The sequence below is a fragment of the Mustela lutreola genome, chromosome 6 (genome assembly GCF_030435805.1).
Source record: "Mustela lutreola isolate mMusLut2 chromosome 6, mMusLut2.pri, whole genome shotgun sequence".
NCBI lineage: Eukaryota > Metazoa > Chordata > Mammalia > Carnivora > Mustelidae > Mustela > Mustela lutreola.
Genome location: NC_081295.1, coordinates 37,445,594 through 37,461,890, shown reverse-complemented (window position 1 = coordinate 37,461,890; position 16,297 = coordinate 37,445,594). Strand labels below are relative to the sequence as shown.

Sequence of the window (16,297 nt, the reverse complement as noted above, 5' to 3'; positions counted from 1 at the left end):
ACAATACTTTCATCTATTTTATATTACTCAGCTATAAAAGACGCCTATAAAATGCCTTATTGAATGGCTAACTCCTGCTTAGTTGCTGAAAACTTAGTTATGAATCAACAGAGAGAAGTCTTTGATCTATAATCATTATTAAAATCTCCATTTTCCATCCCAACAAGGTACGCGATCTTTGTGACTCTTTTTTTGATATATGAAAAAAGAAACAAAACACAAACTCTGCATTTTTTCAAAGCATCTTAAGTGGTCTCTCATATTATTAATATAAAATAAAAACCATCATGGAATTATAGTAAATCATCCTGATTTTATAATGTACCATAATTCAGGAAAAAGATGAGTGGAAGTATTTGTACTAATTTGACAAAGTATGCTACACACACATTTGAGAGTTTAAGATTACAGAGGAGGTAGGCTCTTTACAAAAGAGCAAACTTTTTGGAGGTACTTTAAAGAAACATTTTAGCATTATCTAATTGCAGATACTTCCTGTACAAGCCTAAGTGATTCTTCTATGCTTATTAAGACAAGTCCAGCTGGACCTTTCTGAGAGTCTCCTTGGGAGCAGTGTGTGTTTATGTGTTCTTTAAAGCAAGCCCTGATTCCGATTCCTCATCAAGTCACATGGCCTTCTCACTTCCATTTTTCCAAATTAGTGAAGTTCTACTTATATGATAATTCATAATTGTCATATTTTCCCCAGAGTATTATATTTTTGATGTCAGTACAGACTTCATAAAATAATCAAAGGAGTGTAAAAACAATGAGAAGATGTATTCCAACAAATGATCCAGTTGCAAATATCATTTCATATATAATGTCAAACTAATATAGTTTGTTTATTGCTGAAACAATCAACAGCTGTAATCTTTAATATAAAGCAGGATGGAAAATACTACTCCTTCTTGGTGGTGGCAAGGGACTGGGTCTCCAGGGCGGTAAATTATACGTAGGAAGAGTATGTCTTGCATAAAGTTTTTCTGATTGACCCTTCTCTATTTATCTATGTTCTCCTCTTGACAACACATTTCTTAATTGTGTATACCTATGCTAAGCTAACTATAGATAGATCTTATATCAAAAAATAGTGAAGTAGCGCCTGTGTAATAGACAGTTTCTGAACAAAGGCATACACACTCTCCCTAATTCAACCCCTGCTGATTTGCTCCCTGAGGGAATTATACAAGGGAGGGAGGCTGAGAAAAAGGAAACTTTTAGGCTTCAATTTCTGAATTACAGCCTATTATTATTCAACAACAAAAAAGATTTCAAATATATTTGTTTTTTTGGCTTAGTTAGATTATTTTAAATTTTCATCTGTCTTTATGTGTGTATATATATGCATAAATCTCTTTCTATATATATTTCTCTCTCTCTCTCTCTATATATATATACATATATATATATATGTATATATTAGATATCGAGAGAGACAAAAAAGAACAGAGTAGTTTTTTTCCTGAGGGAGGAAAAATTATACACATATGTGTAGAAATTGTTTCCATTCAATCGATGTGTCCCATGGGTCTAATTCTTTGCTTGTCTTAGGCTCAGTTCTGCCTTAGCCTCAAAAACAGAACTGCAGTGAAAAACTGAATTCAGGTGAATGATGATTAGAATTTGTGAATATTTATACATTTTTATAGGTACTCAGGGTCACACTTTAATCTTTCCACAGTCAAATTTATAGTTAATATTTTCATCTCCTTCATGGGTAATGCATTTTAAAAGTAATTTGTAAGTGCCATAATCGTCACATTATGATTTCAAAATTGTAAAACCAGTAGTATTGATTCTGAAGAGATGGGGATTTTAGGATACATGTGCAATGGAATAATCTGTTTAATTTCCCTTTTCAAACACTGCTTAGGGGACCTCTCTTGGGTGGCATGTTCACTTTTTCCCTTCCTCCAAGAGCAGTGAATCATTGTTTCCTGACACTCTGATAGCATTGGGTCATGCACTCCAATGCTTAATTGTACGACAGAATTTGTGTACAAGTCTCTCTCCTTTAAACAGCATAATTGTGTCATGTGTCTCTCCGCATCCCTAATTCTTAGCGCAGTACTTTGTGCTGAGCCAGCAGTTCTCAAAGGGTGGACTGGAAACCCAAGGGTCCCTCAAGAACTTTCCAGGTTATCTGCAGGGTCAAAACTATTTAATATGATGTGATGTTATTTGCCTTTTTCACTCTCATATGCTCACAGGTGCACAGCTGAGTTTTCTAGAAGTTACATGACATGTGAAAACACCATTACTCTAATGGCTAATGAAATGTGTGTTTGTGTGTTTTATTTTTTTTTAGTTTTACTTTCTAATAGTGAATATTGATAGATATAATCCAAATAATCAAAATCTCTTTGGATAGCCCTAGCATTTTTTAATAGAACAAAAGCTTGGGGATGGCTATGCTAAATAATAAGTAAAAGCTGACTTGAGACTTTCTGTGTGTACTCCATGTACATTAACTTAGGTAATATTTAGAATACCATTGACTTAGATACTGCTATGCTAGTAATTAAGGTACATGAGGTCATGCAAAGTCTCACAACTAGACATGGAAGAACTGAGATGTGAAACCAGAATATGTCTCCTGGCACTGATTGATAGTGGTAATCTGTTCTATGTTGATGACTGTGAGGTCTTCATTCCTTGCTTATTTATTGAGTGCCTTCTATGTGTCAAGCACTGATGGTAGGAACTGGCAAGACAATAGCAAGGAAAAGATAAATGGATTGTTCCTTCATCAACTTGACATTCCCATGGGAGAGAATATTCAGTTGCTAAAACCATAAATTCTTTTTAATACAAAAATCTAGTTTTAACATCACTTCATGTGATCTTTTGGGTTTACTACTACATCTTATTCTCTTTGAATATCAGTTGTTTAATTTTTTAAATAATGAAAATAACATCTACGGATCTCAGGAATCAATAAAAAATAGTTTGGCCCAATGTTCTCAATACAAAGTCAGAACAATGCGCAGATTCATTTTTAAAGTTTTCAAACTCAGAGGTTTAACTGATAAGGAATGATTAGGTAATGTGAGATAACTAAGGTATCTAACAAGTTTAAGAAATTCATTATCATATGATAAATCATTCCTTAAGGTGTTTTATTATATGAGAAATCACAAAGTAATATCATGAGATCAGTCTAAATTGAAAACTACTAGAACATATCTGATACAAGGCCACTGAAATCTTCACATGTTGATATCTTAATGTAAAACACTTTAAAATTTTTGTGGCCACTGAATATATTTGAGGTTCTGAGAGTTACTGCTTAACTTAAAAACACAGCAAACCTTACAAGCATTTGCTGATCAAAGAGTATTTGTCAATTTGTCTTTTAAAAGACCTATAAAAATATTTTTCTGAAGTCAAAATAACTGATAAAAATTATACTGATTTAAATTACTTACAAATTTTAATTAAAAATTGAGGAAAGAAGATCACATAATATATTTTTTAATTCATCTGTTTAGAATTTTGTGGGAGGACTATACTGGCAAGATAATGAGGTAGCAGCTGGGTAAACCTCGTGCCTAGCAGTAACATCTGAAGAAATCAAGAACTCCGAAATACAGAAACACACACTGATTCCTCAGGTAATGGAAGAAAAACCAACATGGCACTCAAGCTGTCCTGAACTTAAGCTCTGACAGTAAACTGGGACACGCATTCCCACATACTTCTGCTTATTTGTGGTACCCTACAGACACATGCATTTTTGTTACATTCTGTGGAACTATAGAACAAAAAAAAAATGATAAAGGGGATTCATGATACTGGGGGTGTTCAATTAATTAATTTAAAGATTTTATTTAGTTTTTGACAGAGAGATGGAGAGAGAGCACAAGTAGGCAGTGCTGTAGGCAGAGGGAGAGGGAGAAGTGGGCTCCCCACTGAGCAGGGAGCCTGATGCGGGGCTTGATCCCAGAACCGTGGGATCATGACCTGAGCTGAAGGCAGACGCTTAACATACTGAGCTAGAGCTAGTCACCCCAGTGACTAGCTCAGTCACCCCATGTTGTTCAATGTTTAGGCTGAGTGGTTGATACAGAGATATTCATTTAATTATTATTCTTAATATTTCATGTATACTTTAAATATATTCTCTGGTACGTTTGAAATATTTTATAAAAGAAGAAAATGGGTGATAAAAATAAATATAACTTTTAAGATCTTCTCTCTGAACTCCAATTTTGGAAATCATGGCTAAAAATCAAGAGACTTAAATTAACACAGATTTTTATAGATCATCTTTCCCTGGCCCATCCTGTGTATATCCTGGCTTCATTTTGGGGTTTCCACCTTTGATGGACACAACCGGAGTAATATTGTTTTGGATTCTATAAAAACAGCCTGTGTCAATATACAATTGAATAAGTCCCGTTTCTGTTTCTGACTTCATCTTTTCCAGAAAATCCCCAGTGCATATTAAAAAGACATATAAATTACGAGATTTTAACATTGAAAAACAAAACAGCAAATTTTAAATTGTTATTCTGTATAACATTTACAAAGTACATATTTATGCATATATATTCACCTTTAAATATAAAAATAATCTTGAACCAAATCATCACCCTCAATATTGGGGGGGAAAAATGTGACAGTTATAGAGAATAAGAATCCAAAGCAGAGGTGGTAATTACCTTCAAACATTTTACCTGTAGCTTCCTCTAGTGTAGCAACATCAAGTCTGGGACTGTAATTTCCATACCCAGCAGCAGTAAAAGCCCGAATCTGGAAAACATACACTGTTCCTGGCTTCAGGTTATTAATGGAAGCTGAAGTGGACTTGGTTTTTACTGTCGAATAGGTCCGTTCCCTTTGATCCTAGAAACAATATATTCAGGGAATATTTAATTGTAATTGCAACCAGGCAATCTGACAGCCAATTCTTGCAATTTATTTCAATTTGCTGCATTGTTTTTTATAAAGGGCTACATTGTACCCTGTGGAATATTGTAACATTGAGTTGTTTCTAAGATAATATAAAATGGAAATGTGAACACATGCCTTTGTTCTATAAATTTCAAAGAGAAATAATTTTGTTAAACCATTTATATGTTTTGAGCTTTTGCTTTGTTGGTAGAGGGCACAGTGGCAAGAACTATTTAGCCATAAATATAATCAAATGTCCTGTTAACCAAAACCTGGGTATGCTTGTAAAATCTATGGTTTAATAGAGGTCTTCCCTTCATAATGTAGTCTTTTAATACTTTTCCTGAATGTTATTCAGCAAGCAAAAGGCCATATGCGAAAAATGAGGAAAGGTATTAAATCAAGAAATTTAGCTAATACCACCACCATACTGACATATCAATTGCTTTCATTAAAAACCACATTTCTCACAGAATAGAACCACTTTTACAAAACAATATTTAATGGAATATTTTAAATTAAAACTATCAATATAAAAGTTAAAGCACTGTATGATTTGGCAATATTTTAAACATAGCTTGGTTCAATTTTCCTCATTTTTCATGAAAACTGAGGCCTGTAGAGTTTAAAAATGCATTTATCATAAATGATAAGACTAAGAATGAAATAATTATAAAAACCCAAGAATATAAAAAACCCCATCAAAACAATATCCAAATGAATAAATATTTAAAGCTTAATTGGAATGACTCAAATGGCTTTTTATTTAAAAAGCTATAAAAACTACATATCAAAATATACAATTTTAGATAGTTTCTTACTTGTTCTATAATAAATAATGGTGCTCAACTATGTCTGACAATAAAACTATTCATTGAAATTTGAAAATGTCAGTTGGGTTGTTTGATCTGCCTTCATGCTATTTGCAAAAGTCTGAATAAATTTGTGCTTAAACTGTATTTAGTGAAGTTGATATTTGATTGTCTTAATTATAATCATTCATAAAAATGATTGTTGGTATTATAAATATATATTTATCTCAAATATAAGAAGTAGGCATAACTGATATTAGATGACATAATGATATATAGAGACCACATGCTTTCATATGTTAGAATGCAATATATTATTCTAATAATTGCCAACTTTGTAAGTTCAGCAAATGTAGATACATTCTTTTTTGTCATACAAAATAGAAAAGAAACTATCTGAACAAATTTATTCCAGACTAAGGATGTGCAAAATATTTCCTTGCACTGTGAGAAACTATACTGTCATTTACTACTTAACACATTTTTAAAATGTATTTCATTGCTTTAGAAATCTGATGAAATTTCAGAAGGGACCAACTATAAACTCTTAGAGCTCACTGGAAAACAGACATAACAAAACCAATAGTAAAAACAAAGATTCCTCAGAAACACAGTTGACAGGGCAAGAACTGTATTTCCTGGTACACAAATAAGGTATTTAAAATGTAACTTTGGCCATGAAAGTCATGAATTAGTAATGAAAATAGTATGTAAAAATATTATAAATTTAATCTGAACATTGAAACTAATCTTAAACTGTTTTTTCTTCAAAGGGAAAAATGTATTTATTGCCAATGCACTGCATACATTTAAATTGTTCAGTCAAGTAAATTCTGCCCCTAAGATTTTCCAAAGCTTGGGTCCTATTTTGAAATTCTGTCTAAATGATTAAAGGCTATGCATATTATAGAACTTCAGCTAACATACTGAAGTCAGTAAGTAACACTTGTATTAATAATAACATTAATATCAATTACCAATATTCATATTAGTAATACTAATCATTTCTGTGTTTCAAACCTTGAACCAAATCTTTCTGTGAAGTGGAGCCTATATAATAATTTGTGAACAGGGTGTCCACGCCCCTCCAAATAGGTCAGAAGTAAACGCACTCATACACTCAATTATATCACTATTTACTAAAACTCAGCCATTATGAAGATTAAAGGGCAGCACTTGGGTTTTAGCCATCCTATTTTTCATGGAGAAAGAAGTGTGAAGAAGTGCTAGATATGATTATTATGCCATATGTAGAACAAATTTGGAGGAATTTAAAGGAGCGGTACCTCATCATCTGATTCTGAATTTTGGAGGAACTACACTATTTATCATGGAAAATGTTTTTATTTGTTCAAATGACTAAACTACTTGAGGCCACCATCATCATTAATGAAACCACATAAATAAAAGAAATCATTAAGGGCCCAAGCAGAGATCCTAAAAGAATCATTCTTCAAAAACGCATTGAGCTGCGTGGCTCTACGGTACCAAAAAATCCTACATCTAATTATTATATCAAAAATTGAACAAATATACCCACTAATGGAATAGTCTCCTTTGTATAACCCAGAAACTTAATACACAGAAATCATGATTATAATGATGAACCTGAGATGGTTATTAAAAAGGGCTAAAATTAACTATGAATTTCAAAATAGCTCCAAATAGCTGGCATCATGACCAAGTTTAGTCTACAGTGCAGGAGGATGACACGAGACACCTAGGCTGCACATTTCAGCTGTTCTTAGCACTTACTTTCTCGTAATACTTGATTTCATATTCGGTGATGACTCCATTGGGATGCTCTGGTTCCTGCCAGGAAAGCTCGACACTCCGCTGCAGCACCCTCTCCTTCATCACTCCGCTCACTTGCGAGGGAGCTGTTTGGACAAGACATGTCAATAAACAATGAGAAAATTCACTGGATGCCTCAAATCAAATGTCACAACTGATCAGTCCCATGCTGTGCCAGTTTCATTAAGGTAAAAGAAAGCACCTTTTCATAGCTCACAATTCAGAAGCTAATGAATATTCAAACAGGACCTTATTACTGTTCATAAACCTTAATAGAAATTTAAATTAAAGTGCAAACAGCAGAAGATAGCATTGTTCAAGTTAGTGAAAAATGGAAATGATGGGGCTGAGAATGACAATTAAGCAAATGAATGCTAATTAAGGCTACAAAATATGATTTCAGATTAATCTCCAGTGATAAACTAAGTCCAAATATTTACTTCACATGCGGTGGAGATATACTTTTTAAAAGAAAAAAAAACAGTTTAATGCTGTGTAAGAATAAAATATATGGAATGGCTACTTTAGTCTTCAATTAAAGGGAACACACTTTTTAAAAATGTTTTTATGTTTTAACTGTGTGTGTGTGTGTGTGTGCTTGTGTGTGTGTGTGTGTGTGTTTGTATGTATTCGCACACACATAAGTGGTGGCTGCTTTAGCATTCTCGCATCTTGACCTAATGAAGTGTAAAAACTTTTTCCCAAGGTTAATTGGAATTCTTTGAGAATACACACACACACACACACACACACACACACACACACAGCTAGGCTCTTGCACATGTAATTTCTGTCTACGTAACCTAGGTTTCAAGCTTTGATAGAAGCAATTCAAGCTACAATTTTGCTCTCTCTTTCTATATAGATAATAATATGCTCAGAGTCCTTTCATCCTAATTAGTGGCATATACTCTTTTTGGTAGCTAAGACTGTGGAATGTAGCAAACTAATTTGCTCTGTCTAATTTGCTCCGTGATGATTAACTAGTTGTCTTCTCTGTCTAAATGAGTAGCTGCACTGGTTTGGCTGAATTTCAGTGGGGTCATTATGTTTCATGTATCATGCTCTATCTCATTCTGTAAAATATTTTCAGGCTGTTAATTTAATTTTCAGATGTCCAAAATTGTTAATAATCCTGCTGACAGAAAAGCAATTATATGGGGCGAAAGCTGTTTAAGCAAGCTTCTGATGTTTATACCTTTGACTTTATTTTGTTACTTCTACTTCTTAATATTTTCTAGTATCAATGTCTAGGAAAAACATTTTTCGCTGCTTTCTGGCTTGGCGATTTTGCGGGAAGGACATGGAAGATGCATGATTCCCATATTTCCTCTCAGATTACTAACAGAAGCGTAACTAGGGCAGATTAAGTGGAACAACTTTCCCTTTAGGGGGATGCAGCTGAAGTACTCAGCAGACTGTGTTTACAGACTAAATGTGTTTCTGATATGTTTCCAATGAAACAAATTTCTAATAAGAAATCTTATTTTGCCATGACTTTTAAAACCTGAATCTATGCAGCGAAGAAGAATTTGTTTCTAAAGTGATTTGTCTCTCCATCCAGAACATGCTTAGCATATTTCAGCCACCTGGGGTGTTCAAGAGGCTGCGTCCTCAAGCCATAGCCTGGGGAAACAGAAACCCCAACGAATTCTGAGGTGAATCTATTTAGCAAATAATTTCCAGTAGTCCTTCTTCTTCTTCTTCTTTTTTTTTTTTTAAAGATTTTATTCATTTGACAGAGAGAGACACAGCGAGAGAAGGCACACAAGCAGGGGGATTGAGAGAGGGAGAAGCAGGCTTCCTGCTGAGCAGGGAACCCTATGTGGGCACTATCCGAGGACCCCACCCCCGAGAGATCATGACTTGAGCGGCAGGCAGACGCTTAACGACTGAGACACCCAGGTGCCGCAATTTCCAATCGTCTGATTTACTTAAAATCATTCAGAAAAATCTATATTTAAACTTTAGTAAGAAACAGAATGCAGCACACATAAGAATACTGCAGTAGACAATACCCGGAATTACTTAGTAAAGTTGCTGATCTCTGATCTGGCTTTATGATATGTATGATGTGTGCTATTTGGAAATATATTTGCTGGAAACAGGTAGAGAGGAGGCGCTGTCTAGGTCTCTTTCAAACAACACACGTAGCTTAATGCGATTTTCAGTGTAAAGCAAATTATATGACTTTGCTTAGTCTCTATCCTAAATAGTAAGGTGAAGAGACACTGAATTCTCCAAGGTATGGAGGAGACGTGGGGTATAGATGTACCTCATTTAGTTTCTGACACGTCGCAGCAAAATCTAAGCATAGAACAAGATTTGATTTCTGCAAGTTACACACTAAAATTATATTCATTATTTCATCCTGGAAAAGAACTCTTATCAATAAAATTATGGAAGTTTGGGGGTTGGGAGAAAAAGATGTCAAAAAATACATTTGTAATATATGGCATTTTGAAACCCATATCACACCATTAACAGTGATTTTCCCCTTTTGTACAAGGAGCCACATCTATAAATAGCTATACTCCTGATTTTCTGGAAAATTCCCTTTAAAAATGTGTCCCTTGCTGATACTATCTTGAGTCACACATTTAAGAGGGTCAAAGCTAGAAGTACTAGCACATGGCCCTTGAGAATAGGCAAAACGCAAGATAGGAAATATCTTTGTCTGTCTCATGTCCTTCAGATGCAACATTTTTTTACAGGAGAATTGATGATATTTTCCCTTGAGTTTCAATATCTTAGGCATAAGGATATATACTTTATAAACAAAAATCTGTAAGTGAGTTGGATTCTAACAGAGTCATTATTTTCAGATAAACTTCTATGTAAAGGTAAAATTGAAGTGGCATGAAGTTCTTTAATCTTAAGACATAATGATTTCTATGCTTAATATAGTCAATCTAAATTAACCACATTGTAATGATTTCACCAATACACTCACTGTTACACCAAAATACCCAATTAACTACAATCTGAAGTCAATTTTGAAAAGAAATGTCTACAACTAAATTACATACACACTTAACAACCAATTAGGTGTTATGATATTTAAATTATATTTTTTATAATTAGCAAAGTGAAACAAAATCTACTGTAATCGGAATTAATGGAAGCTAATAAATAATAATCAATAATAATAAATTTCCTGGGGGTGCATGGGTGGTTCAGAAGATTAAGCATTTGTGTTTGGCATAGGTCACGATCACAGGGTCCTGAGATCAAGCCACACATTGGGCTCCCTACCTGGCTGGGAGCCTGCTTCTCCCTCTCCTTCTACTGCTCCCCCTGCTTGTGCTCTCTCACTCTCTTTGTCAAATAAATAAACAAAATCTTTTAAAAAAATAAATTTCCTAAATTGGAAAATGTAGGAAAACAAATACCACATAGAGAAGAGGTTTTAAATGTAAAATTTTAGTAGGTTTTTAAACAAATGATTAACAGATTCATTTTTTACCTAACTTTCTAGCAATATTCAAATACAAGAATTGATTTCAACCAAAGAAACATGGAAGATTCTCACAACTTATTGGGGACATATATGGAGTCTCTACAATTGACAGTGAAAGAACATCTTAGAAAATTGAGAAAATGGTTTCTGTGGTTCAAGTAGAAAATCTCAACAGCATAAGAACAAAGTCAATGAAGTTGATGTGAAAGGAAATCAGAAGTCTAATAACAGGTCAAAAGGTAAAAATCTGTGGGCTGCAATTATTAGTTAAAAGGCTTTGAATTTAAAAATAATCAGTAAGAATGGTGGGTTTGTATACAGATGTGAACCAATCAACATTTTATAGATTTTGAGCTTCAAGCACTCGTGTAAGATTTTTTTATCTTAATCAATTTCTAATTAAAATCTAAATATAGCAGATATATTTAAGTTACAAGATGGAGAATATTCATAAGTCTCCATTTTTCCCTACTAAAATATTAAAGTTACTTACAGGTATGGAAAACAAAAATTCCCTACATGAAGTGGAGGAAAAAACAACTTAAAAACATTGTATAATAGGTGAAGGGCCCTATACAGATGTCCATACTCTAATTCCTGGAACATGTGAATATGGAGCATTACATGGCAAAACGGACACTGCAGATGTAATTAAGGTTACAGACTTTACAATAAGGATATTATCCTGGATCTTTGCCATTGGGCCCAATCTAATCATATCAGCCCTTAGGAGCAGAGAAATTTCTCCAGCCAAGGTCAAAGAGATGTTATAGAAGGAGGAACCAGGGAGATCTGAAACATGAGAGGAAATTGACCTGCTATTACTGGAGTGGCCACATGGGAAACATGAGAAGATATGGGAGTAGATTTTAAGATCTAAGACTGGCCCCAGTTGACAGAGGAAGGGAAATGGAGGCCATGACTCTACAAGTACAAAAGCCCCACATTCTTACAACAACATGAATGAACTTGGGACATACTTCCCCAGAGCCTCCAGGTAAGATGCCAACCCTGCTGCACCCAGACTTCTGACCCATAGAACTAGAAGATAATAAATGAGTGTTGCTTTAAGAGTTTTACAGTAGGTGGTTTTTTTTCCTTTTCTTTCTTTCTTTCTTTTCTTTTTTTTTTTTAACGGTAGCAAGAGAAAACTAATACACATGGTAAAAACAAAGCAAAACAAAAAAAAAAATGAAAATAGACTTACTGGAATTTTAATGAAATCTCTGAAAAAATAGGATACTAGGCTACTCTAGTAATGTGATCTGTCAGACTTAATATTGAAATAGCATGGAATCAAGGAATTTTTATCTTAATTAGGACTCAAACTGCAAAATCTTATAAGAAATAATCTCTAATATACATTTAAAAGAAATATTTTCATGTGTGTGTAATAGAACACAAATAAAGCTCATGAACTTGATTTTGGATTTAAAAAGTGATTTATATATACTAGTTATTATTTTCATAACAGTTAAGTGTTCTCACTGAATTTCAATAAAGAACGGTAGGCAAAAAAAAAAAAAAAATACTTGTATTTCTAAACAATACAGTGAAGTAAGATGGGTCAACAAGCATGAAATGACTTTTACCATGCATCTCAAGTTGTTAAATCTATATTGATGGTTGTTAGATTTCCATTAGGTAAATACAAAAAGTGAAAATTAAGAAATTTTTAGAACACAGTCAAATGCAGATCTGACACTAATAGAATAATAGTCTTTACTTAATGCTTTATTTGCTATCCAGCATAGAAATCATTCTTTTTAAAGATTTTGTTTATTTATTTGACAGGGAAAGAGGGGGAGCACAAGCAAGCAGAGCTGCAGGAAGTGGGAGAAGGAGAAGCAGGCTTCCCACTGAGCAGAGAGCCCCACATAGGGCTCGATCCCGGGACCCTGGGACTATGACCTAAGCCAAAGGCAGAGATTAACCCACTGAGCTACCCAGGTGCCCTTGGAATTCTTTTTTTTTACAATCCTTTGAAATGACAAACGTGTATTCTTAGGAGTTTAGCATTTTATAATGCAAAATTTAACTTTCTTACTCTTCCCCTCAGATGTTTCTTTTCCTTTTTTTTTTTTAAGATTTTATTTATTTATTTGACAGACAGAGATCACAAGTAGGCAGAGAGGCAGGCAGAGAGAGGAAGGGAAGCAGGATCCCTGCTGAGCAGAGAGCCCAATGTGGGGCTCCATCCCATGACCCTGGGATCATGACCAGAGCCGAAGGCAGAGGCTTTAACCCACTGAGCCACCTAGGTGCCCCCCCCACAGATGTTTCATTTTTACAATACAGGACAAATGTGTAAAAATATATAGAAAATTATTTCAAGAACAAACACTAGGCCATAAGTACACACGATCCAATGGAGTATCATATAATGTATCAATTCCATTTTTAGAGTATGTTAGAATACACAAAAATTCTAACATGTGGGGCACCTGGGTGGCTCATCTAGTTAAGTTTCCAATTCTTGATTTTGGCTCAGGTCATGATCTTAGGGTCCTGAGATTGAGGGCCCCTGTGGGGCTCCACACTCAGCAGAGTGTCCCCATTTTTGGATGCTCTCCCTCTATTCCCTCCCCCCACTTGTATGTGCTCTCTCTCTCTCTCAAATAAATAAATAAATAAATAAATAAATAAATAAATCTTTCAAAAAAATTGTAACCTATGATTTCACTCAACTTCAACTCCCTGGGTGTGAAAAAAACAGGGTCACTAATAATATTATGAGCAATAAATATAAAATTTCATATGAAAGAAAAAGTGCAGGAACTAAGGGCAATTGAGTCTGAAGCAATTATGAACAATCCATTTGCAATAGAGGTCTATCGAATTCCTTTTGTTGGATAGAAGCATGATCTGTGGCTAAAACATACAAGTCTCATTCTGTAAGTAGTTGAAAAAAACAGTGGAAAATGAATTGATCTTTTTCAAAATTAAATTACATACTTTGCGTTGCTACCTATTTAATGCACCCATTAGGAAGATGATGGTTTACCCAAAATGTAAGATATACAATATAATAAATAAGATACATCAGAATGGATTTCTAAATGAATCTAAAAACAATTATTAAAAATGCAAATTCAGTAAGAGCTAAAAATAAGATCTGAAAGTTCTCTGAAAAAGTGAATATGATCTCGAACTAACAGCACAAGAAAAGAAAACATCCTGGATTGAGATCCAAGTCAAGTATATATGTAAGTCATTTTAATATATTTCCAGTAGAGTGAAAAAAATGCATAACCGGAACAACAAAAGTCACTTCTTCACTCTTTGAACAACTAAGAATGGCCTTGTCCTTTAAAGCAATAGTCACAGTATCTTTATAAAAATGATCTGACAAAACATTTTGCTGAGATGAGAATTTTCTTCTCTGTTATCATCAGATGATTAAGAGCCAATTGTTTGCATGTTTAATTAATTACCATAGGAGGTAGCACTTCCTGACAAAATCTCTATCTAAAATGCTGTAAGGGGGAAAAACAAACAAACAAACAAAAAAAACAAAACAAAAAATAAAATGCTGTAAGGGCAAGGAGGTAAGGGTGGTGGAGAATGCTACTGTGGATATTGGTTCTAAGTATATATTGGGACCCCTGCTAACTTCCAAAATGCTAATTGATGAGGGCTAATTTGTAATGTTCATATAATTACAATATGTAAAAAATGAAATATTATATAAACAGAAGGTATAAAATAGGATCCTTCCCAGAACTAACTATACCATTCACATCAGTCATACCTACAAAGGAGTAACTAATAAATGATCACCTAATGTAACAATTCAGAAAGGTTAAGGACCCTTGATGTGAAGTTGTACATTTTAACTATCTTTTTAATCAATAGGTAACCAATAGGTACTATTTACTATTTAATCAATAAGTACTTTTTACTACAGATCTTTCTCAACTTATGATGGGGTTATGCCCAGATAAACCCATCTAAGTTGAAAATACTTAAGTTAAAAATGCATTAAATACATCTAACTAGCAAACACCATAGCTAAGCTTAGCCACCTTAAACGTGCTCAGAATACTTAAATTAACCTATACTTGAGCAAAATCACCTTAACACAAAGCCTATCCTATAACAAAGTATTGAGTATCTCATGCAATTTATTTAATACTATACTGAAAGTGAAAACAGAGTGCTTGTAGGCATATCAGTTGTTCACCCTTGCAACTGTTCAGGGCTGCTGACCAGCTTCACCAGAAAGGATAATACCACATATCACTAGACCAGGAAAACATCAAAATTCAGAATGCAAAGTACCATTTCTAGGAACCATGTATCACTTTTGCAGCCTTGTAAAGTTAAAAAATCGTAAGTCAAAAAATTATAAGTTGAACCATTACAAATTGGGGACTGCCTGCAGTTCAGTTCTATTTAACATGTATGTGTTTGGCATTTATTACATGCAAGGCACTGTAGCATTTCTATAAATCCTTACAGTTGACAATATTCACATAATATTCTTTGTATAATAATACATATGTGTACGATCTTCTTCCTTCCATACTATAGCCCTGTGAAGTAGGTTCTGTTCCATTTTATTGGTGGAAAAGCTGAGGGTTACAGAAATTGAGTAGCATCCACTCAAGGGCAGATTTGAGATCGAATCCCATGTTTTTAAATTCTACTTCCTATCTGTTTTCAGCTGCAGCATGATAATTCCAGGTGAGAGCAGACACTAGGAGGAAAGCCAAGTGGTCATTCATTCATTCATTCATTGAGAATCCATGATGTGTCATAATGATGAGGGGACCCTGAGGGACCTGCTCAGGACAACAATCCTAGAACCTGCAGGTACCAGAAGAGGTCAAACTGAGTAGAATTTTTTTTTTTTTTCTGAGTAGAGATTTTTTAAATTACTTTTTTTTTTTTTTTAAGGGTAAATTCATGTATATGCAGCAAAATTCACAAGGTATAAGGCTCCCTCCTAGTCTGGTCCCATGTCACAGTTACCCTTCTCTAAAGCAATCGCTCTTAGCAGTTTCTTTGAAATATCTTTTTTTTTTTAAATTTTACTTATTTATTTGACAGAGATCACAGGCTCCCCGCTGAGATTTGCAGGCTCCCCGCTGAGCAGAGAGCCAGATGCAGGGCTCAATCCCAGAACCCAGAGATCATGATGTGAGCTGAAGGCAGGGGATTAACCTACTGAGCCACCCAGGTGCCCCAGTTTCTTTGAAATCTTTTCAGAAATATCTAGGTGTGTGCAAGTATATGCATTTTTTACATGAATGGCATTATTCTCATAGCACAGTTCAAAACCTTGATGTTTTCACTTATACTTCATTTTAAAAATTGCATTATTGAACAC

At 34.2% G+C, this 16,297-nt stretch overlaps 1 protein-coding gene across 5 annotated transcripts in view; it reads right to left on the bottom strand.

Annotated features, from left to right (window-relative positions):
• Positions 1-16,297, bottom strand: part of EPHA7 (EPH receptor A7) — a 171,140-nt gene that overhangs the window by 23,682 nt on the left and 131,161 nt on the right. For 3 of the 5 annotated variants that reach the window (XM_059177055.1, XM_059177056.1, XM_059177060.1), the window contains exons 6-7: positions 7,467-7,591; positions 4,668-4,851 (exon numbers count right to left, since the gene is read on the bottom strand). In XM_059177055.1, coding sequence (XP_059033038.1) covers positions 4,668-4,851; positions 7,467-7,591 — 309 coding nt within the window. The remainder of the gene's footprint in view (positions 1-4,667; positions 4,852-7,466; positions 7,592-16,297) is intronic. The other 2 variants (XM_059177057.1, XM_059177059.1) reach the window with 1 other exon arrangement.